Source organism: Hydractinia symbiolongicarpus, chromosome 12 (genome assembly GCF_029227915.1).
Source record: "Hydractinia symbiolongicarpus strain clone_291-10 chromosome 12, HSymV2.1, whole genome shotgun sequence".
Taxonomy (NCBI): domain Eukaryota; kingdom Metazoa; phylum Cnidaria; class Hydrozoa; order Anthoathecata; family Hydractiniidae; genus Hydractinia; species Hydractinia symbiolongicarpus.
Window position 1 is genome coordinate 8,775,118 of NC_079886.1, and position 23,931 is coordinate 8,799,048.

The 23,931-nt window shown below is 32.9% G+C and overlaps 2 protein-coding genes across 2 annotated transcripts; one reads left to right on the forward strand and one right to left on the reverse strand.

Annotated features, from left to right (window-relative positions):
• Positions 1-2,199: 2,199 nt before the first annotated feature.
• LOC130621846 (cullin-1-like) lies at positions 2,200-14,317 on the forward strand. Its single transcript, XM_057437199.1, has 21 exons — positions 2,200-2,711; positions 3,270-3,352; positions 4,507-4,583; positions 4,679-4,846; positions 5,797-5,847; positions 6,088-6,178; positions 6,637-6,797; positions 7,053-7,215; positions 7,565-7,695; positions 8,004-8,111; positions 8,526-8,681; positions 8,885-9,016; positions 9,503-9,620; positions 10,008-10,084; positions 10,198-10,329; positions 10,414-10,506; positions 10,897-10,944; positions 11,290-11,360; positions 11,516-11,621; positions 12,064-12,177; positions 13,934-14,317. The coding sequence occupies exons 1-21, from the start codon at positions 2,575-2,577 to the stop codon at positions 14,012-14,014; spliced, it is 2,298 nt and encodes a 765-aa protein (XP_057293182.1). The 5' UTR covers positions 2,200-2,574; the 3' UTR covers positions 14,015-14,317.
• Positions 14,318-16,454: 2,137 nt separating this feature from the next.
• On the reverse strand, positions 16,455-22,229 carry LOC130622514 (uncharacterized). The gene is made up of 6 exons (XM_057437972.1): positions 22,032-22,229; positions 20,469-20,604; positions 18,828-18,929; positions 18,046-18,133; positions 17,343-17,451; positions 16,455-16,714 (listed from the first exon to the last, which is right to left on the reverse strand). Exons 1-6 carry the CDS (start codon positions 22,087-22,089, stop codon positions 16,590-16,592), a joined length of 618 nt encoding a protein of 205 aa, XP_057293955.1. The 5' UTR covers positions 22,090-22,229; the 3' UTR covers positions 16,455-16,589.
• Positions 22,230-23,931: the final 1,702 nt, after the last annotated feature.

Sequence of the window (23,931 nt, forward strand, 5' to 3'; positions counted from 1 at the left end):
TTGAGTCTTTAATAAGTTTTAGATACTTAATCTTTGCCATTTAACTGCATTTTAATGCCTTTTTTGCTTCTAAGTTTTGTTTAAATTAAGATTTGTACTGTGAAGGTTTGGCCATGAATAGTCAAATAATAATAATAATAATAATAATAATAATAATAATAATAATAATAATAATAATAATAATAATAATAATAATAATAATAATAATAATAATAATACATATTTAAAGTGCCCAGTCCAGAAAATCACAAAAACCTATATGTAGTCAGTGGAGTGTTTCCACTGGGGGCCACTGAAACAAAATCAAACATAATAACACATTATTTTATTATATGTGAATTGAATAAGAAAATAATTAAAGTACGAAGGAGAACATCCGACTACAAATATTGATTACAGTAATGAAAGTCTTGATGAACAAGACATCATCATGACACATTTAAAGCTGCCGTTAATTAAGGAAGAAAAACATGTGTATCATGGTATTTAATTGACCAGCTAATGGTTGCACTAACGAAAGTACCTCCAATCATCATAAAGGGCAATTACATTTTTTATGATTTACCAATTTTCAGCAATTTGGTAAATTAATTGGACATTTTTGACCGGCTGTTGATATGACCCCCCCCCCCCCAAAAAAAAAAAAGGTTGCTAATGCTAAAGGTATTGATTTGGCTGTGATAACATTATTGGACTTGGAATAGGAAGAGGATAACAAAAATTTAATTTGCTATTAACTTAGTGTTTTTATATTGTTATCTCTTTTAAAAACTATTTTCGCAAAATTAGGACTTTTTCTCGTTCATGTATCGTGGTCTTTATGTATAACAAACATTCAAACATTCTATTGTGGCCACCAAGCTAATATTATCTCCATGAAGGATCATGTGACCCACGATTATTTTTTCGAGCTCCACAATTTTTATAGCCAGTATAATTTAAATGTTTTTCTTTTCAAAAAAGTCTTTGAATAAATTAAATTTGTTTGTTTCAGCTTTTATCAAGTTAAAAAAGCATATTCACAGTTTTTGCTTGGTGTATACTTTTTCGTCATGAACGCGATTGTATTTTTACGAAATGTCATCTTTCTAAAGAAGTTAAATTTTTCTGCAGCAATAGAAATGTTTTTTAAGATCGCATTTTAAAGGTTTATAAACGAAAAGCGGCGATAGAAATGTTTTTTCACATCGCATTTTAAAAATTTATAAACAAAAAGCGGCGATGGAATTGCTTCTTTACATCACATTTTGATTCACGAACGATTAAAATCTTCTATATAGCTAGCTTTATGACAATGAATTAAAACAGCAAGTATTTATTTTTTTGCGGTCGGTTTTTGATTTCATTGATAAACTAATACGATCTTTGTTGTTTTACAATAGAAGTTATCTATCGTGGACACCACAGTGTAATGTTTAATTATTGTTCGTGTAGTCCACAAAACAAGATTGTGAGGTCCATGATTGTTCGTGTGTAACGTGAAAGAAACATGAACCACGTTGTTAACAAACCTTTTCACAGTACTGTAGCTTACATTGATTGCCCAGCATTTTTTTGTGTGTGGTTATAAAATTAACTGGCAAAATTGTACCACTCCGAGTTCTGACAGTGAAGGCTATCTGTAATACACTCTTTGTCAGAATTTAACTTAATTTTTAATTGTCAGTGTCTGGCAATATTTAGTCGACAAAACAAGCCATATGCTAGCTAAGCATATACTGCTAATTAGACGATTCTCTAAATTAGAAGTAAGAAGGAAGACTAATCTATTTTAATTATTAAGAAAATATCATCCACAAATCATTTTCCAAAGCCCGGAGCCCGGCCCGGATTTCCAGTTCATAAACATGTAGTCTCATATTTCAGCTACCACATATTTCAGCTACCACAGGGCAAGTTGGACTATCCATCGCGTTGTCATCAGTTTGCAAAAAGAAGTTACCCTCAAATAAATACCACGTTTTCGTGAGCACTACTTCTATTAAAGGCACTATGTATGTACTGAAATTTTAAGTGGATTAATTGATGGTAAGAATAATCACTGGTGACAAGGAGACTTATGACTATGACTCTATGACTCTCATAACAGTACAAAATATCTCAAACATCAAAAATAAAGCAAAGCAGATAAACAAGTAAAAGAGTCAAAAACTTTTTCGCTTCCCAAAATAATTTGTGAAGCTGGTAAAGAGAAAAGGAGAGTGCAGGGTGGTAGCGAAAAGTTCACAATTCAGGCTAGTAGGCCCAAATTATGAATGCTTATGAGAGTTTCTAAATAGGATGCCCTGATGACGAGATTGGAATTCTATGGTTCGGATGCTCAAAGACAGCTTTTATGACCTTAATTCTTCATAACATTAGCATATGTTGAGTCATTATTGTTTTGTTTAACTCGCCGGCTACTATTGCGCTAAACTATGTGGTGAACTATGATGTTTTAGTGAAAAACACTTTTTCTTTAGATGTGACATTGATAAAAAAATTGTAATTATTTAATGGTCAATTATGTCTTTCTGGAAAAAAAGATTCAATGGACCCTTGTTGAACTGCTGATACTATTAATTAAATAAAAGAATGTCTTATGCTATGACATCTACTTCCCGATCGAAGACTACAAATTTGGAACAAATATGGGACGATCTAAAAGAAGGCATTCAACAAATTTTTTTAAAACAGAGCATGTCACGACCACGATATATGCAGTTATATACGTATCTTTTCATTTGGGATATTCAGTATTGTAAGCAACTTAAAAGAAACAACCAGGGAACTCAAAGAAATTTACCACAATTTCAGAGAAAATGTTTTAGCTTTTTTTACTTTATGTTAGGAAGGCAGGTTATGTAGTTGGTTTTTAAGTGCATCATTCTTATTAAGCTGTTTAATCCAACTTAATCCCTCTAGATTTAGTGTGGTAAATGTTTTGCAACTTATTTTTAACTAAACTTGTACCTAAATCACCTGAACAAAGTAGCGAGATAAAAACTTTTATGAAGTTGTGCCAGTATATAAGGTCAAAATTTTATTATATATAGCAATCATCCATTAATTTGAATATTAATTCTTGTAGTTGATTTGCATATATTCCAGTCTGTAGAATATACAGTATATATGAAAAATTGAATACCATACAGACCATTGTGCAAACTACAAAATGGAAGTTATTGATCCCATTTTGTACCACTTAATGTTCAAAATTCCTTTAAGAACATTGGTTATTTATGTATAACATTTGTATAAAGTTTTTTTTTACTTTAACTAAATGCTAGTCATGTTTACAACTACTGCACTAGTGTCCAGAATGTGAATCAAACATCGAGAATACATAAAAAGCGCTCAGCTAATCCTGGAGGTATTTAATTTGTATAAAAGTGCCAGCGGTTTCTATTTCGTAAATTTTTTACAGTAAATGGAGTACCTCTTCACTTTACCCTTCACATGCACACAAATCTTAGGACATCATTTGGTGTTTACAAAGAATAACCAATAATCTTTTGACAACTATAATAATTTAATATAGGACCACATCACCTAAAAACCTGTTTCACTTTTTGTGTAAATATTTTTTACCAAGCTGCAATTATATTACTTGAACATTTGTATTATATACTCTGCATTAGTAGGGTATTTCTTGGAACCTGCCTCAAAGTTATTGCATAGAATGTTTGCTCCTAAAATGACGTATACACCTTTTCACAGTTTAGGTTGTTTGCTCATTTTCTGTATTGAAAAAAGGAAGTAAACAGAGTGAATTTAACCAGACTTTTACCATGGGCATTATGAATATTTTACGTTTTCTGATGAAATAATTTGTCTCACGGCATGTAAATTTAGTTTATGACATTTTTTTAATGAGGTTTTCAATTGTAGACATTAAAGACTGCTGAAACTCGCTTTCAACCTATTTTTTAAAACAAGTAAAATGACATCAAGCAGGCTTGAGATGTGTAGGCTGATTTTACATATTCAAAACATTTACATATCAACAAACAGTATCTTAAACACTTTAATGTCTCTGTTGATGGGAAAACACAGGGAACAGAAAAGTAAGATGTTAGCTGTATAACTGTCAAAGTAAAAAAAGTCCACAATATTGCGTGAACCTAGGAGAACTGACATTTGGTGGAATAATAAAAATGACACAAAAAATAACAAAATTCTCATAAATATTCGATTTGCGAAATCTCTTCTCCACATGAGAAATTTGTTTTGTATAACGAAATGAGTCAAAAGTGTTTCCATTGGAATATTGTAGCCTCTTGATTTTCACAACACTAAATCTTCATAAAGGAAACGGAGTCTGAATTTCACCAATTAGCGACATTCCCAATAATTTGTGGAAATAATTCTGACAAATAAAAACTTGTAAAAGAAAGTATATAATTCAGAAAATTTAATATTTCTACAAGCTAATTGTCTATTTTTGAATTGGTAATATTAGTTATTATAAATTTGTTTTTCATTTCCATTAAAGTTTCTTTTTCCTTGTATTTATTTCATATTCAGGTGCGCAATTTGTTGGTTTGGAGCTTTATAAAAGATTAAAAGATTTTTTGAAAAATTATTTAAGTAATCTGCTCAGGGTAAGTGTACAATGAACCTAAATAAATTTATGAGACATTCATTAGTAATATGTACGTTTTCTTTGTATTATACTGACTTAACACATTTATTCCAGCAAGGCGCAGACCTCATGGACGAATCTGTTCTTACATTTTACACACAGCAATGGGAAGGATTCAAATTCTCAAGTAAAGTGCTGCATGGTATATGTTCCTATCTGAATCGTCACTGGGTTCGTAGGGAATGTGATGAGGGAAGAAAACATATTTATGAAATATATAATGTAATTAACTTTCTTAAATTATTTCTTCTTTACAATAATTAAATTACACCATATTACCTAAGGGAAGAACAGTTTGTAGAATCAAAGTTTGTGAAAAAATTGTAAATTGCAGAACTAAAAATTGGAAATTGGTGATACAATCTTGAAATTGCAGAATTAAAAATTACCAATGTGATATTGTGGAAAATCAAAATTGCGAATTAAAGCAATAATCCATGAATTTTACCATGAAATCGCTTGATAAATTTTTTTATCTTGATCATTAAGATTTGTTTTTTTGAAAACTTCTTTCGATGCAAATAGTTAAGGGGTTTCTCCTGAAAACCTTCATATAGTAGATCAACCACAGAAATACCTCGTTTTTTTTTTTGAAAATTGACAAAATTAGGTTGCAAATTTTTTTTCTGGAATTGCAGAAGAAAAGATTGCGTATTACTCCTGGCTTGAAACTTCAGAAGAAGCGATTGCGAATTTTGCCAAATTTGCAATTTTTAATTCTGAAATCTTTTCTTGCGCCATATCTTTCTGTGCAGTAATTTCTTCTCTTAAGGCAAGAAAATCGTAGTATTATGTAAGAAATTTTTGGAATAGCTGCTAAAGGGTTCATTTAAAAAATGTAAAAGCGTGTTCTGAATACCATTGCCCTATTAAATACTTGATGTTTAAATATTGTTTAAATACATTATAAAGCATGACTGCTTTCAGCAATTGATGATAATTTAAGTAGTGTGTTTGTTATGGTGTAAAATCTAAACATTAGATTGATGTTTAGCATGCCCTTTATGTCCATGCTATTTATTAAAGTAAGTTTCTTTTGCTTGAAGTTTGAACTTCTTAATCTATGATAAACTCTCACAATATATCTGCAGGCTTGCTCTTTTGTTATGTTCTATGTTTGACATTGTAATTTTTTTTACCATAGTGGAGAGTTTTTTGTTTTTACATTCTAGTTAGCATTAGTTACGTGGAAAGACATACTGTTTAAATCATTAACTTCAAAGGTTTGTTGTTTTAACTTGATTTGTGTACTCACATTAAGAGAACTAGTGTATCAGTGGAATAAAAGATTTTCAAGGAATATCGAAAGAAGGAGTTATAAGACTTAAGTCTTTGTTCTAATGAAAACCTCTCTTTTAGTTCAACTTGTCAAGTAAACCTAAAAATTACTTTTTGTGACATTTTTTTATTTGTTTTTAGGCCATTTGTTTTCTATGTATTGTCATATTTGTCCACTTTTTTAGGTAACTAATGCAGTGTTAGTCTTGATCATGAGGGAGAGGAATGGTGAAACAATAAATACCAGCTTGATATCTGGTGTCATTGACAGTTATGGTAAATTATTTGACAATACTTTAATGTTTACACGATTTCAATTTTTGCGAAACTTGCTCTAGTCTTGCAGTTAAAAAAAATAGTCTACTGGTATCTCTCTAACTTTGTTTTAAAAAATGAAAACAATAACACAATGCCAATTTCAGCACCACCACCTGTGTGTTAAAATTGAAAACTTTATAAGTTGTGGTGCTTTTTTTCTTTTTCCACCTTTATAAAAAAGTGTGGTTTTACCAGCCACATAAATTTGTTCTACAGATTTGACCATTATGACTATAAAATGTCGATTGCAAAAATAGACTCCATGAAGATGTCAAACCATGAAATTTTCTGCCCTCGTAATTTTTATTAACGGCATGAGATAAAACTAAATTATGCAAACTTTTGCAAAATATAAACAAAAATGGTATTCAAATATGAAGCGTTTAAAATTTCATTTCTGAATTGTTTTATTATAGTTCACTTAGGTATAAGTGAAGAAGACGTGTTGGCAGGTGGTAAAACAATTGTATATCGGGATTACTTTGAATCAGCTTTTTTAGCTGCTACGGAGCAATATTACGTTGCAGAAAGCAACACCTTCCTGTCGCATAATCCAGTTACAGAATATATGAAAAAAGTAAGTTGATATGAACACCGTAAATGATGACTTTGAAATGAATGACACATTTTTCACCAACTTCTTTGTTTTATTAGATTTTTCTATTTACTATTGGTTGATGCTAGATTCCAACAAAAAAATTGAACTCATTGCGATTGGAGATGTCCTTTTTTGTTTTTTCTTTAATTCATGGAATTTACTTATGTCAGCAGACTTAACAATTGACTTTATTGTCTGTAAACCACAAAACTGATAATCAATTTTTTTTGTTAGGTAGAGTCTCGGTTGAAAGAAGAGCAGAGGCGTGTTCAAGTTTATCTCCATGAAAGTTCACAAATAGAACTTGCAAAGAAATGTGAACAAGTTCTTATTGAAAAACATTTAGAGACTTTATACACTGAGTTTAAAAATCTTTTGACTGATGATAAAAACGAAGGTAATTTATAGGATACCTTTGTTGATATTGATGTTTTTTACAGAATTTTGTAAATTTTTAATGCTGGTACATTATACTTTAAGCGAAGTGTTTACAGAAGAAATTTTTGCAATTTTGTGTTTTTTGGAAAATTCCCACAAAAAGTGAGGTTGATTGACAAAAGTGTCCTTTAAAAAAACATTTCAAGTAGAAGTAGTCTCCGAGAGTTTTGCTGCTGTAACACTAAGTCCATAAACACTAGTCGTAAATAGATGAAAATTTCACAGAACCGCAGAAGTTTTTTCTCAGCAAATTTAGCAAGTATAAATTAGGTTCTGGTAGCGTTAAAGCAAATTTAAATTGCGTTTAGATTTAGGAAGGATGTACAGTTTAACTTCAAGGATACCAGACGCATTAAATACTTTAAAGGCATTACTTGAAGACCACATCTACACACAAGGTTTAAATAATATAGATAAATGTGGCGAAACAGCCATCAATGTAAGTAAAGGTGTCTACTTTCGAATTATGCAGTGGAGTTTTTTTATTGAGTGTTTGAGTCCACATCTTGTTATACTTCTCATTCAAATTCTTGTTAAGGTAAAAATTAGAAGTTATATAAAGGATTGAGTTTTGTTTTGTTTTACAATAAATGGTCTAAAATGTCAAAGCTGACATTAGATTTAGCTTGCCAACACTAAATATGTTTTTGTTAAAAAAAGGACTCTTTCGCCATATAAATCTCAGCCATCAGCTTCTTATTTATTGTGTAGGCTCAAAACATACAATGTGTTATCTATTTTTCTTAGGATCCAAAGTTATATGTTACGACCATGCTTAATGTCCATAGAAAATATCATGCCCTTGTGCTGTCCTCATTTAATAATGACAGTGGGTTTGTTGCAGCACTCGATAAGGTAAAAAAGAAGTTTTCTCTGAAACTTATTTTTTGTTTGTTTGTTTGTTTGTTTGTTTGTTAGAATAATTTATTTGAGAAGACGTAGCATCTCTAAGTCCAGCTTGAGTTTTAAAACGTCCACAATTTGTATTTCTTGGAAAAACCAAAGTTATACAAGTCAGTAGTCCTTGAATGAATCCACAGGGTTGCCTGGCTTTTATGTGTTGCATTTTGTGTGTAGCATGACTATAAAATTGTCCAGAAACAAAATATAAGTATTAATATGAGATTCCAAATTTTATCCATTTTTTAATTTATTTTAAAGCTGCAAAAGTGCAAACATAAGAACGCTATTCCTTGGTAAAGTGTGTTACCTTAGGCAGTTTTATTAGAAGTTTAGATTCAGTTTAGTTTACATACTTTGTTTATGTAGGCATGTGGCAGGTTTGTGAATGCGAACGCTGTCACAAAACAAGCCCAGAACTCATCAAAATCCCCAGAATTACTTGCAAGATATTGTGACTCACTGTTAAAAAAGAGTGCGAAAAATCCAGAAGAATCTGAATTAGAGGATATTTTGAATTCAGTAGTAAGTGCATTTTTTCTCGTTGTGTTTTTTGTGCTCTTCGTTATTGTAATGGATGATCACTATATAGTAGTTGACATTCGTAATCAGCAGATCTTCTGGTGGAAATTCTTGTTTTTCTTCACAGAAGATTTCACACTTTTTTCTGCTTAATACAATCTCTATTGTTATAGTTGATCAGAAATATTTTCAAATTTCATTTTAAGATGGTGATATTTAAATATGTGGAAGATAAAGATGTTTTCCAGAAGTTTTATTCAAAAATGTTAGCTAAACGTTTGGTTCAACAACACTCTGCATCGGATGATGCAGAAGCCACAGTTATTTCTAAATTAAGGGTGAGTCCTTATATTCAGGCATCGAAATCACGACCAGTCGTTGGTCATTGTCGACTAGATTTTGATGTAGGACTGACTATTCTCTGTCCAGAGTTCCACAGAGATTCAAAAAAACACTTTTAAAGCATTTTAAGGTCTCTTTGGCGGCATACTTAACCCCGCTGTGGTGGCTTATAGCTCAACACGTCCCCAAGTATTTTGATTTGCTTGCTATTTAGGCTCTTTAATATTTTGGCCAACAACTGATAATTTTGTTATATCGGTCCCTGATTGACTGTATTGTGGAAGATTAACTGAGAAAGTTTGCGAACAGGAAATAAAATTTTAAAAAGTTATTTTATAACCGTTTCTGTCAACATTCCTCCATGATTATACTATCATGTTTCGTTTTAAAATTTGTTGAAATCTCTTTTTAAATGTTTTTAGAGAGCTACTCCTATCTTTGTTTCATGGTTACAATCTCTTCTTTTTCTTTTTTCTTTTCAGGAGATGTGTGGTTACGAATATACTAATAAATTACAACGGATGTTCTTAGATATGAATGTCAGTAAAGATTTAAATGATAAATTTAAAAGACATTTACAAACAACTGAAAATTTAGACAGTGAGTGTTGCTGTATTATGGAAATAACCTCTACTATTGTGTGCTAATATTGACGGCTTTTAGTCAAGTATGTTTCCATAAGTAATAAGGTTGTTATGTTACTGAGTTTTCATCCGCTGTTCGAGATTCAATCCTGTAGTGCATTTTGTTTCTGACGCTCATGGAGTTCGTGTTTGTATGATTTCTGGACTGCAAAATACCACACCGCTGCCTATTAAGCCTAGAAACCGTCCTAAAATGTAATAAATAAGTTAATAGAGAGTAAAGACAATTTAATAGCGATTTAGATAGTTTAAAATGGTGGCACATACTACATAAGGCCTGGTGTATAAAAAAATTCATATTTCGCAGTTGTCTTTTTCATTATATACATTTTTCTGTTTTTAGTTGATTTTAGTATACAAGTTTTGTCTTCTGGTTCCTGGCCATTTCAACAATCTACTAATTTTACTTTACCTCCAGAGGTATGGATAAAAAATATGTTACTTGCATAATGTTAACTCGCATGGTCGATGTTTGAATTACCAAGTATGAGTGGTTAAGCGAGTGAATAATTGTAGTTTGAAACTTTTTTTAGTTAGAGAAAAGTCTGCAACGTTTCACCACGTTTTACAGTGCACAGCATAGTGGAAGAAAATTGCATTGGTTGTATCAATTATCGAAAGGCGAACTGGTGACGAATTGTTTTAAAAATAAATATTCACTGCAGGTGCGCATTTTTCTGGTTTGGCTTTATGCATGTTGTTGTTGTTCTTAGGTTGTAACCTGACTGTAACTTGCATTTCTTCCGTAGGCATCCACGTACCAGATGGCTGTGTTATTAATGTATAATTCAGAAGATAGTTATACTGTTGAACAAATTCATCTTCATACTAATATTAAGATGGTAGGCATCATAAAAAAAAACAATTTTTGGCCACTTCAGAAAGAAAAAAAATACCCCACAATTTTTCCAAATAACGTCATCGCCAAATTAATTAATGTGAATTTTCTTTGATTCGCGAAATTTTTGTGAATTTTTATACAATTAAGGTATTAAAGACTTGTGCATTGATCACCTTCTATTCGCCAGCGTTTGTCACAGCTACAACCGCTTTATTGTCTTACAAGTGATGTTCTTAACATTTAAAAAAAGCATGTTATGATGTACAACAGATTCTTAATTTCGAAAAGGCGAACAGTTGATCAGTCTAACTTCAACTGGTGGTTGTACGATAGACATTACGTAGTCGTTTTATAAAATAACAGGTTGTACAAAGTGTTGTTTAATTATTAGGATGTGTTGCAGCAAGTGTTATCAATCTTACTTAAAATCCGATTACTGGTGAGTAGTTTGTTCTTAGAGATCTGTCTGTGGTTTAGTTTTGGTGTTGTGTTGTTGTCGTCGTCGTTGTTGTCGTCGTCGTTGTCGTTATTGTTGTTGTTTTATGTTAGTACGCAGAGATAAAAGACTTTCATCTTGTCATGTGTAGCGTACGTAGACATAACGTAGGTGTACCCTGATCAACGTAGGTGTAACATGTTGAACGTAGGTGTAACATGTTCAACGTAGTTGGTGTAACTGTTTAACGCAGACATACAATGACATGTTCAATGTTGGTGTGCCATGTCTGATGTAGGTGTACCATGTTTAACGTAGGTGTTTATTCGCAGCTTCATGATTTTACAGGTTACAACGGCGTCAACCTCTTCAGAACTGGAACCTTCTGCTGTTATTCGCTTATACAAAGATTATAAAAAGTACGAAATAATTTGTGATAATTTATTTTATTTAATTCCGAAATTTCCAACTCATGTATTTGATCCGTATACCACCCTTTTTTTACTTTTTTGTTATATTCAGCTAATTTGCGGACAAATTTTTAACTGCTTTGCGTGACGCTTATTCGTTTCAGCAAAAAACTTCGTGTTAATATAAATGTTCCCATGAAAACCGAACAAAAACAAGAGCAAGAACAAACACATAAATATATTGAAGAAGATAGAAAATTATTAATACAGGTAAGAGTTTACTCCTATGAAAGGAATATATTAGTTTATGTCTTTAGCAATAGCCGTATTCCGTCTGTCTGTGTGTGCGCGAGAAAAACATTGTGCTACGGAAACACGAAATGTGCGATACACAACGGACGGGCGATCCCGTGGATTTTTCCACGGGTTAACGACTAGTCTATATTATAATACCAAAATACATCTGTCTATCACGCAAAATGGTACGGCAGGTAGCGAGACGCATGCAATGCGGTATAAAAAGGTCTGGCTAACCCGTGGATTTTTCCACGGACCACCAACTAGTAATGTACAAGTTGCAGAAAAACATTTTTAAGCGTAAATCAACCATAACGTTAGAGGCACGCAATAGACTTTTTGTTTTCTCTGGTTTCGAAAGATTTTTGCTTAACGCAAATTTCTAAATTAATTGAATTTTGTGTGTGAATTTTAGGCATGTATTGTGCGCATAATGAAGATGAGAAAAGTCATGAAACATCAAAATCTACTGACGGAAGTTTTAACGCAACTGTCCACCAGATTTAAACCTGGAATCCCTGTCATCAAGGTATGTGAGCGAAAACATTTGTGAGTTTTTTGAAATTTCAAAGATTTTGGAACAAAACGTGCAGGCGTTTCCGTACGAGTTTTACTTCGCTTATTCCCTGTTAAAAAACCGAAGCTGTTTTTTATTTCTGTATTTTTGATAAGTAAATTCAATTTTGGTCTGGTTCTTGAGTTCCTATATTTTGCTTACAATTGATAGATGGTTGCGTAAGAGTTGTTTAAAAGGAAATGGGACAGTTCGGAAGTTATTACTAACCATGCTAAGAATTGCCCAAACTAACTCTCAGTTCTTCTATTTGATGTTAAATTCTGCTAAAAGAGTGTTTTCATGAAATGATATAAACTATTATCTAAGGGAAAGCGAAACCTTTACGTCGCTCCTTGATTTGGCATCGGCCGAAAGCATAAGTTGTTGCTTATGTCCACTAGAGCAGCCATTGTATTCTACATGTCTAACGTTTGCACAACTTTAGTTGAAATTAAAGCTGTTTTTACCCCAGTAATTATAAATCAGTGTTCCAGAATCATTTATTTCGTATAATAAGTTTCTGGGAAGCTTTCAAAATTATTGGTTAAGGCTGGTTTCCATACAGCTGCATTTTGCGCCCAGTCGTAAAATGTACCGCGACTTTTATCGCATATACCGAACCATTTCCATTTAGCGATTTTTGCTTGCGTGTGGCTGCTGTAAACAGACGATATTTATTGCTGCAAAATCCGAGTTTAGTCTTAGCATCATTTTTATGGCGTAGAAATAAACAACGTCGTAAAAAATACGTAAGAAAAACATGTGGATGAAACGACTTTTCATAGAAAGAAGAACCAAAGGTCTATACAACGTTTTGGTTGAGGATTTAATGTTGTCAGATCACGAGTACTTTTTTAAGTGCCTCCGCAGATTCAATGATGTTATTTTGTTCTTCATCTTCTTTACTTGATTGATATATATTCTGATTCTCTACATTCATTTGGTGTTGATAAAAATTTAACACAGAAGCGAGATCTTTACGTTGTTGCTAGCCATCTTGAAATAATCTAATTAAAAATTGTTTCGTAATTTGTGTAGATTTCTACGTTTTGATTGGCTGTTAAGTTGAAGCGCAAAATGTAGCTCGCAAAAAGTGGAGCCTGTTCAACTTTTTTTCAATCGCCCCTGTGCATGCAAAAGCGCGAGGTCAGTGGCATTATTCTGATAAATGCGCATGCGTAGATCAAAAGTCACGGCGCTTTTTACGACTAGGGGCAAAATGCAGTTGCATGGAAACCGGCCTTAAGGAATGCTCGATCAAGCGGTGAATACATGTAATTGATGTGGGAAATTGTTTCAAGTATAATTGCCACGCATCCAAAATGTTATTAAAATAGTGTTTTAAAGATTATCAGGTCAGCAAATAAAAATCAAATATTCTTATAATACAAAAATTATTTGCATCATTTATTTCCCTATACCCCAGCCCCAACCTAGAGCAGTTTTTTTAAAAGCAATATAAACCCTAATGATGTCTGTTATGGAGATGTTGCAACAAAGTTTCTTTTTTATGTCTTAAATGCATACAAATTATATTACGTTTACAACATATCTCAAATGTTTCTATCTATTCTTTTCCTGTTTTTAGATATACTAGCAAACATTCGCGAAAATAATTCCACGCGAAATAAGTAAAAAAAGAAAAATTCATCTGCAAAAATTTATCTCCTCAGGCTATGTATCTCGTTAAAATATGCTGCGATATGTGAATAATCTTTTTTTTTTTTAGAAATGTATTGATATTCTGATAGAGAAGGAGTACTTGGAACGCGTTGAAGGTGAAAAGGACACTTATAGTTATCTGGCTTGATCTGCTCTCCACCGTTGTAGCTCGATATATTTTTAACCAACGTTTTCGAATGTTTTTGTCGGGGTTTTCCACTAAATATAGTTTTTAGCGTTCGCCTTGTGGTTGTTTTATCGCCAAGCAATGAAATAAATGTTCCAGTTTTTTAGTTTGTTTCTTGTTTTGAATACTTAACTTCGAAAAAACACGGTTTCAAAATTCTTACCCCGGAAAAAGACGTTTTTTTTGCTTTGTTAGCATTATTTGCTTTTTGTAAAAATTTATTTAAATCTTTTCGAAAGATTAAAAATAATTTCAAAGGTCCTATATTATTGAGCTTTATATTTTCATATACAGAAAGTTTGTGCAAGACGATTTTCTTAAAGATACACAATTTCCGCAAAATGAAAAACGGGAAAAATGAACTCCGCAATCCATAACGTTTAGTCTGAAAAATTTCAAGTTGAATAAACCTTAATCTTGATTTCATGGTAAATTTAATGATCAGGAGACAATAAAATTTACATGCATAAGTATTGTCTAGAAAAACTGAATTTGGCGGATAACGAAAAAGACTCAATGAGGCGAGGTTTGGCGGAAAGCGAGGATAAATAATTTTAGTAGATTTCATTTGATGGACGGAAAAATTTACGGAAGGAATTTAGTTTTGAGATTTTTTGTCAAATCCGCCAAGTTTTCTTCCCTTGTGTTATTACAAGCTAAACTGTCGCATAATTGTTGCATAATGACTGTGCACTTGAAGGACGAATTTCACGTGTTTACTTGCTCAGTTAGGCTGGTGTGCCAATAAACTAGTTTCCTTCACGTTTAAGTATGTTTTCGTAAGCTTCAAATTGAGCTTTTATTACTTGCTCGTTTTTTTTTTAAAGGATTTTTTAACCTTTACCCCGCAGGCTTCTCTTTTCTTTCTTTTTTCGATTTCGGGGGACGGCGGAAAGAAAATGACCCTGGCATTGCTCCGTTATGAAAAGAGGCAAAAAGCCCGAGGGTCAAATTTTAGCTTTGTGTTGCTTGTCGTATTGCTTTATGGAGAATGAAGCGTGAACTGAGTAAAGAACAAAAATTAACGCCAATAGATGAAGGGAAAGAGATGACGGTGATATAATAAAGGAAAAAAAATGTTTTTGGAAGAAAGTATTGCAAAATTTAAGTTTGCGAATAAGACCTCGAGAATTGCACAAAATGCAGAATTAAAAATTGGCGAATGCGCATATTTTCATTTAATTGCGGAATTACAAGGTGAATTCATCTGAATGTATAGAAAAATTAAACGACCCGGATTAAAGGTAAAATTCGAATTAGAAAATTATGATTGCACGTCTTTCCATAAAAATTCGGAATTTCAGTTTGCAAATACAAGTGAAATTCGCAACTTTTTTCTTTCCTTAAAGTATGATCATTCTTAGTTGTTTTTTCGTTACCAATCTTTCTGCTTCAAGAAGTCAAAATTAATACTACTATAAAAAAAACAATAATATAAAAACCTCTTACTTGTATGCGAAAAGAATGAAAAGGACTTTAACTTCCACTATGGGCAGAGAGATTTGTTTTTTGTCGTATTTTCTGACGCATGCTTTTGGTATACGATAAGTTTTTTATTAAAAACAACAACTTCGTCCCCAGGGTTCTTAAGTTTTTTTCATATATTTTTTTGGAGAAACCGGAATAGCACACGAACTCGCAATATCTCAATTAATGCGTGACTGGTATGGCATTTAGAAAGGTTAAAACAAACAAACAACGGTGTTCTGTTGTATGAAACATCATCTAAAGCTACCAAAGGTTTTTAAATGTCATAACAATCAACACAAGAGTTTTACGTAGACAATGTAACAGAAGAAGAAGATTATTCCGATTGGTAAGCATGTTTCGAAAAAATCAACATAATTTATGTCGCATGAGAAAGAGATCTAAAGACAAATGGGGGAGCAAGAGTTTTTAAACAGTGAAGAAAGAGAACAAGGTTGTTCTAGTTATGTTCAAAGATTTTAATTAAAGAATTTCTTTTCACATTGAGTGAGAGTTTTTTGTCGTGTTCTACCACGACAACCTCGTCCCCAGGACTTGTTAGGTTTTTTATATTAGGTTCAAGCCATCCAAACATAAAAAGCCTAACAAGTCCTGGGGACAATGTTGCTACTACGAGGGGTTTCCGACACGTGTAAACAACAAATATACTTAAGGAAGTTTCGGGAAAGTAAACTTCTAAGATCTGTTCAGTATTAAGTGTGTGACTGACACATCTTCGTGTTATCGGAATAACCAGTTGCCGATATCACCATATCTGGGAAACCGAGAAAAAGTCAAAGAATCTACTACTTTTAGAAAAACTTGTTAAAATTTCCTAACAAGGCGAGAACTTTCTGCATAAGTAAGACCACTTATATCATAGCACGCGAGTAAACAAGTGAATTTTTCTGACTAAAAAAGAATAAAACAAAGCTTCGATAAAAAGGGTATTAAAATCAGGGAATTCCAACATAAAAATCTATCAATTCCTCATAGGCTAGGAACATCATAAGTAAAACAAAAAATAAAGGTATTGAATAAAAAACTACATAATTATTCATTCACATGGTTAGTCAAAAAAAGCAATCACATTTTTGCTAACTTTGACAGATAAGCTGCATTCCATGAGTTGATCCAATTCTGCATTTGCGATGTTCTGAATTGTTTTGCAGCCATCATGAAGAACCATTGCATCTAAGAGATTCAAACAAAATTAATAAGTTTCATGTAGCAGCATGTGACATTTAGTTCTTAAAAAGAGAAGTTACTAAATATATAAACCAGCTAGAAAATGTCTCTTCTTTCTAACCATACCGCCGAGGAAATTTGAAATATAAGTTTGTGAGGGACAAAAGCTTTCACAATTCAGAAGATGTTTAACAGAAATACGGAAATTACTACGCTCTTTTTCCGTTTTCCCGATAAGGTAAGAAAGATGGAAAATGCAACCTTGTCCCAAAGGTCGTCTTGTATTTCTTTTGACATCGGAATGGCGGCCCGATGTCAGACGAGAGACAAGATGCCCTAGGGACGAATTTTGTAGAGAATACTTCTTATGCTGTAAATATTTGGAACTTAAGTTAGTTACGCCTTGACTAAAATGTTTTGGCTAACACACAACCCTTATATGCACAAAAAGGAAGTCTTGAGTGTTCAAAATGTCCTTTCAATGTTTCGGGCAGTTTTCTGTAAAATTATTAGCCTTGTTTAATGTCCCAAAATGCAATTATAAATTTTTTTTGTAAAAGTTTATATTAATAAAACATATGTATTTGATGCCAAGAAATGGTTTTATGTTTTGAACAAATAACAACAAACAAACCGTGTGAAGAAACTTCTAGATTTTTCTCAATAATATTGCATATCATACTCTCATCTAGCTCTCCATCGCAGAGCTTCTTCATATCACTTAGCATATTGCTTGCATCAACCTAGACGAAGCATTCAATCTACCAAAAAAACATAATAGTAGCAACCAACTTAGTCCCCAGAGATCTTCTACGCCTAAGCTGTCCCGTCAGAATATCATAGGCGTAGAAGAGCCCTGGGGGCTGAGTAGTAACGACAGTCTGGCGTTAAATGTGATCCGGTATCCGTGGACAATTTTTAGTGAAATTAATTGGAGGGTGTATTCTTTTTTATTCGGTAAAGTCTGCAGTTTCGTGCCTTCTGCGGATTACATCGATCACTTCCCCACATATAAAAGCCACGCGGTCACGTAAATATTTTCAGTCTTTATTTCGGTTCATAATATACAGTCCTCTCTCCTAATATTATTTAAGTGTTTTCTTCTTAACCCCACATTTGTCAACACATTTATTCTCGCGCATGCTAGTAAACTTCATCGCATCAAAGTGAGTCACTAAAGTCGCCAATTAAAATCTTGTTTCGTAGCGTCTTCAAATAGCAACCTCGTCCTTGGGGTTTTACAATCCTGGGGAAACACGATAAAGGAGCAGTTGCATCAACAATAATTTAAATTGTGCATCTGGGCAAGTGAGAATATTTCTAGCACACGTTCTTACCTCTGAATGGATAATATCCATAATTATTTCAACACACTGTGAAGCACCACCTGTGATTGGTAGGAAGGTTACATGGTGTTTGATGAAACTAAAAATAATCCGTTTGGAATTAATTGTTACTTTTATTTTAATAAAAATTTGAAAAAGAATACAATATAAAAGAAAAATTTTTTCTTATTGGCAATTTAGATGACGGTGTGGATGACAAGGTTGACAATATATATAACACATCATCATATATGGACTGTAAATTCTATTAATAACATAACTATTAATTTGAGACCTGATTTCAAGAGAAAGAAAAGTTATCATGGAATAAGTGAAGGAGGGAGTGGACGGCCGTAACATCGTAATTCCTTCTTCCGATGACAAACAAAGGGAATGATACAAAAGAAGCTGTTGTTTATGTCGGCTCACCACCTTAATTATCGAACCCGTTCAACGTGCCAAAACTGTTAAAAACCGCCTCGGTTTATGATGAGAAGAGCTGGTGAGAACAGGAAGAAACGAATCGTTGAAACCTGGTTTTAAACTTAATTTATATACACAATACACGTATTACTTAGACATTCATTTGGCTAACCCCGTTCCAGCAATTGACATTTAGTTGCAAACTAGAGGTTAAGCTACAAAAATTATTCGTTCAAAATGATTAATAAAGGCTATGTTTAGTAACTTCCTAGTCCCGTGTCCTCTCTATCTGTGACGGGCTTTTTTACGTGGATTTTTCCACGGACATAGCACAGTTAAAATCTAAACTCCCAAATTTTCAAATTCTATACTGTTTTTGAGTAGCATCCAGGATCAAAGCTTCATCCGATGAGATTTCGCTGGCAGTAAAAAGCACATAAGCATTCCTATGAATCCGCAAGAATCCATCTATCCTAAAAAAGAACAAACGTAATTAAAAGTTAAGAAAGTAAATTAGGAACTTGATGAGGGACGGTGATATACAAAGGAGGAAAAAAACTCCTAAGAAGTTCTAGAAGGTCTTGGAAACGCAATTACTTACATTGTCAGAATTAGAATCTACAATAGACTCTTCGTATCGTGAATACCCTCTATCTTGAACACACTCCTCAGTTCTTTTCTATCACCTTACAACTGATTCTCTTTCTATATATCTCAAACAAATTTTCTGCTTTCTTGCGAATTCGAGATAGAGAGAGTCCACTGTATTTTCTGTTTACAAGATTGGAATTTAAAAACAACTTAGTGATGGAAATTATTTGTGAGAAAAATGTCTACATCATCTTTTCATTCAATGCTGATACTACTAAAATGTGTCATACTTCCTTTGGAGAGCACAAGAAGTTGAAGAAAAACTTGCGTGAAACCAAATTATATATGCGAGATAAAACATGTTTATAAATGAGACTTGAATACTTTATCCAAATTAGAGAGAAATTGAGCAGTAAAAGAGGCTTAGATAATGACTGTTTAGGTAACAAGAGAAACCCGGATAAAGTAGAAGGTCTGAAAATGTGTCATACGACGGCAGTCATTTGATTTATTTAGGATCAGTTAAAGAAGGGAAAACGGAATTTGAAGAAGTATTTTTCGGGCCAGAACAAAGAAACAACGGCGGTGTAACATTTTTGTAAAACAAATTAGTGATATGTAGGTACTTGATGATATTTCAGAAAGTCTATTTATCTGTAGACAGTCTGGCTCGGTTGTAAGGCCGGTTTTTAACGTTTGTTTATCCAAAAACGTGTCTGGGTAGGCAGCTAAAAATCTCAGAATAATAAAAAAGCTTTAAGGAGTGGAAAAAAAATACAATAAAGTTTAAAACAAAATGAATTAAACACTTTGAAGATATGTGCCAGCAAGCGGGCAGAAAGAGGTTCAACAACTTCCCGACATCTTGTCCTGATTTTGAAAAAACGCGATCTTATACACCGAACCAGTACCCTGGTTAATAAAGGCACATGATAAATTGTTCGAAACAAGCTCTTATAAAAGCTGGCCATCGTATCCTCAAGCACTTTTTCCACTCAAAATAGTTCGCTCTGCAGCGAAATTTTGTTTGCCAACTTAGCTTCTTAAATGGTAAAAAATAGCTGGATGATTATTCAATTACTCATCAGGCATGCCTTCCTGTTGTTCCCGAGGTGTAGTCACCAAATAATATTGTGATTCACAGGCCATGTTTGCAAGTTGCAGATAGTGCCTAAATTTCGTATCTGAGCTTATTCAACATGCAGAACAGAATGATTCATTTTTGATGTAAAAATGAAATAGTTTCGCTCCAACACTGCAACCGCATTGTATGAACAAAAGAATCAAAACAAAATGGCAACATTGAAAGCTTACACTGGATGACCTTTTTAGAGTATTCCTTGTAAATGCCTTTGCACATTTCGAAATGATTTTTTATCTTAAGAATGAATTGGATTTTCAAACATAAAGAAATATCGTACCTTTCTAAAGATTTTTGATCGAGAAAGTACTTCCCTGTGGGCGGCCATACATTGCTCAGTTCACATAAAGGTTGTACGAGAAAAGCTTTCGAACTTTTTGGAAAGATAATCGAATGCTTAATCGTTCCATCAGCCACTAAATAGAATATCGCACAGTACAACTTCTACACAGCCCTATAGCAGACACTTTTTAAACAAGAAAACTTTGATTTTACTAAACAAATCCTTGAAGAAACTCTCACAGCCCAAACTCTTAAGATCGGACCGAATTCTTATTTCATAAAAACCAGTAAACTTTCATTGAGCTTAAATGTTCTTATTTTTTTCCATGACTTAAGCCTCAATTGTTCTTATTTTGTTCTTGTTTATGTGGGATCTTAATAAACAACACAGCAAGCGTTCTAGACTGTTTTTTTATGCCTGGACAGAGAATTTTCTTTGTTGTGTGCTTTGAAAAGAGTTAAATAGGAAAGTTCCTTGATAAAAGAACAAGAAATGAAGTTTAAAGCAAGGAAATACCGTTTTTTGTTTTGAATTTGAGAGCTTGCTTAGTATATTTTGATTTTAGTGATGGATCGAGAGACTTCGAAAATGGAAACAGACGTTAAGGAAGATCTTTACTTCTATTGACACTATTAGCCTTGTTCCTAAGTTGTTCTTATTTTTTTAACCAATTTAAGCTTTATTGTTCTTATAACGTGTGTTTTTTTTAAAAAAGAGTTTACCTCTGAATAGGAGACTTCAAAAGTGACCAACTTTGTCCGTAAGGGTTTTGCCTTTTTGACATCGAAATAGGCTTTGAAATAGGCTTTTTAATAGAGAAAAAACCCTGGGGACGAGGATGAAAAGTGGCCTTGTCTTTCTAGTGAACATTGATACAAATTGATGATCTTTGTCATTCATTGATGTCTTTTATTCACTTGTGTAGTAATTTTTTTTATTTAGTGAATGGCTTTGAACTGTCCAACAAAACTCCTGCTGTTAAGCAAGAATAAGGATATGGAGATGCGAAACGCAGATCTATCTTTTAGATCAAAAAATGTCAAACAAAAATTGACGAAGTTTTTTGATAGTGAAGAATTTTTGTCTGATAAAAGTGATTGAGAAGACATAAACAAGAATTTTCACAAATTGACAAAAGTAACGAAGTTTTCTCCCTGGGACGAATATTTTGTTCACCAAGTATTGTAACTAATTCTTCAATCATCTTTTAAAATTATTATCATTTTCAGCAATTTTCTTAGTTAATACGCTGACGTCAACAATTTTAAAATAGTTACACGTTTTCTTTTTATATAAGAACACCCAACTTTAAGAAAACCTTAAAACCTTAAGATATTCTTAAATTGTTCTTAATTTTCTGTTATTTTGCCATTTTTTAAGTTTAAAAAGAGCATTGTGGTACTTCTTGGTAAAGGCAAGTTCTTGAATGTTCTTATAAATATGTTCTAAAGTTTTGGACCTCTAAAGTCATATGTATATGAAAGAATAAAGAAAGAAAGTGTAACAATATATCGTTTTGTTTTTCATAATTTGTTGTTTCATTATTAATAATTTACGCACTACTTGTACCACGCGTCGACCACCACTTTCTCCCAATACAACACGCAACAACTTTCATAATAATTTCTTGACCAACGATTTCTTAACATCAGATGAAATATTCGGACCTTTCTCATTGTAAGATCATGGTTAAATTAACAAATACGATGACGTTTTATTATCATTAGCAAAGCTACAACACAGATTGTGTTTTAATTGATGTTGACCTGGTCAAGGGGTCAATCGATGCACGTCTTTCAGGACACGCTCAGCAATTTATAACCAAACAAAAGCTTGTTTCATTATACGACAACCTCGCCCCCATAACTTGTTAGGGTTTTTGTATTTTGACTACTAAATATAAAATAAGCTAACAAGTGTTGGGGACGAGGTTGATTATACGAATTAAACAACTCCAATGGAAAAAGTATCTTTCACGTATTTATTTTTCTCTTAGTCAATAAAAAGACCACAGCAAATTTTTGTCACGCCATGTAAAACTTAACCAAGGGTTTGCACAACCACAAATTATCAAGGTGTTTTCTCTACTCTTTCGCTATTTTTATGTTTTCTGCTATAATTTTTACAACATTTTGAAATTTTCAACCATACATTAAAAAATTTATACTCTTGCCAACCTAATTATTCGTAGGGAGGGTTGGGGGCGGAGGGTTATGGGCGGAGGGGAAATAAAGTTTTTTAAAAGCATCGTAAGGAACGAAAGTAACCCAACCGTGCAAATTCCCCCACAAATAGTTCACTTAATCTCGTTTCCAGGACATTTTGCCCTGTTGATCAGTTGATTGCGTCCCGTAATAACAAGGGACAGGGATCACAAGACCCTGGGGACGAGGTACTAAGAGTGACACAGCCAAATCGAACATAAAGAACCCTAAATATGAAATGGCCAATCATTTAAAATCATAAAAAAGAAAGTATTTAAAAGGCAGCAAACGCAACTAATACAGTGTATAGAGTTTCTACACAGAAATACATTTAAATATATATTATTCGTTTCCTAAAAAAATGAGGAATTCAAGGCTCCTAAGACAACTAAGACGCTGATTTCAAGACTTGCAAGGCTCTCCTATTCAAGTAGGCAACCTGTTCCGTCTGCAATATTTACGTTGGGGAGAACTTCACCACAAGTAAATATCCCCAATCTTTTGAAGTCATGTTCAAGTTGCTGGACCTCTATGAAACAGATACCAAACATGTGAAAAAATATTATTTTTCTATTTGTTTTCAGTATTTTTGAAACCTCTATTTGAAACAGTTTACAACAAATTTTATTTTGTTTACACACGCAAACAAAGTAATACTACAAAAAATATTCACGGCATACTCCGACCTTTTTTGTAACTTAACTGAATTGAATAAGACTTTGGCATGTAAATATACCATAAAAATATTCTCTTTTAACCCTTCCATGGATGTTTATAATATACAAGACAATTGTGGACGGCTCGAAGCTCGAAGAACGAGGCTGTGCTTTAAGTATTTTTATAATCAAAACGATTAAGATTTTGAGGTTACATTTAAAGGAAAGGAAACGGAGGTTTGGAGTTATTCACAGCAATCTAATGAAAATATCAAGTGCTATTTAACACTAACGTAAATACATTGTTTTTAAACGTAAAAGATGTTGTGATCTTTTAAAACTTTTTCTTCTTTCATGATGTGTTAAAACGCAATGTCTTTGACAGCTTAATAAAGCCTCACCAAAAGTAGACAAGATAATTTTCTAGTGTTAACTCACATCGCAACTTTGAATGAGAAAGTCAAAATATATCCGAAGGAGTGCTGAACATTTTCGACCCCAGAGCTCTTTGAGATAAACTCTGGAATTTTTAAACTCAAAGAGCTCTGGGGACGAGAATGAGTGATGAAGTGTTTTTGAAGTCAATCTAACTCTTGAAGG

Coding starts and splice junctions, on each gene's coding strand:
- LOC130621846 (XM_057437199.1), top strand. CDS start 2,575: ATGTCTTATGCTATGACATCTACTTCCCGATCGAAGACTACAAATTTG. Junction 10,330..10,413: donor AAAATAAATATTCACTGCAG/GTGCGCATTTTT, acceptor TTTCTTCCGTAG/GCATCCACGTACCAGATGGC. Junction 11,361..11,515: donor TTATACAAAGATTATAAAAA/GTACGAAATAAT, acceptor TATTCGTTTCAG/CAAAAAACTTCGTGTTAATA.
- LOC130622514 (XM_057437972.1), bottom strand. CDS start 22,089: ATGAAAGTTGTTGCGTGTTGTATTGGGAGAAAGTGGTGGTCGACGCGT. Junction 18,134..18,827: donor CTGGATGCTACTCAAAAACA/GTATAGAATTTG, acceptor GATTATTTTTAG/TTTCATCAAACACCATGTAA. Junction 17,452..18,045: donor TGGATATTATCCATTCAGAG/GTAAGAACGTGT, acceptor TGCTTCGTCTAG/GTTGATGCAAGCAATATGCT.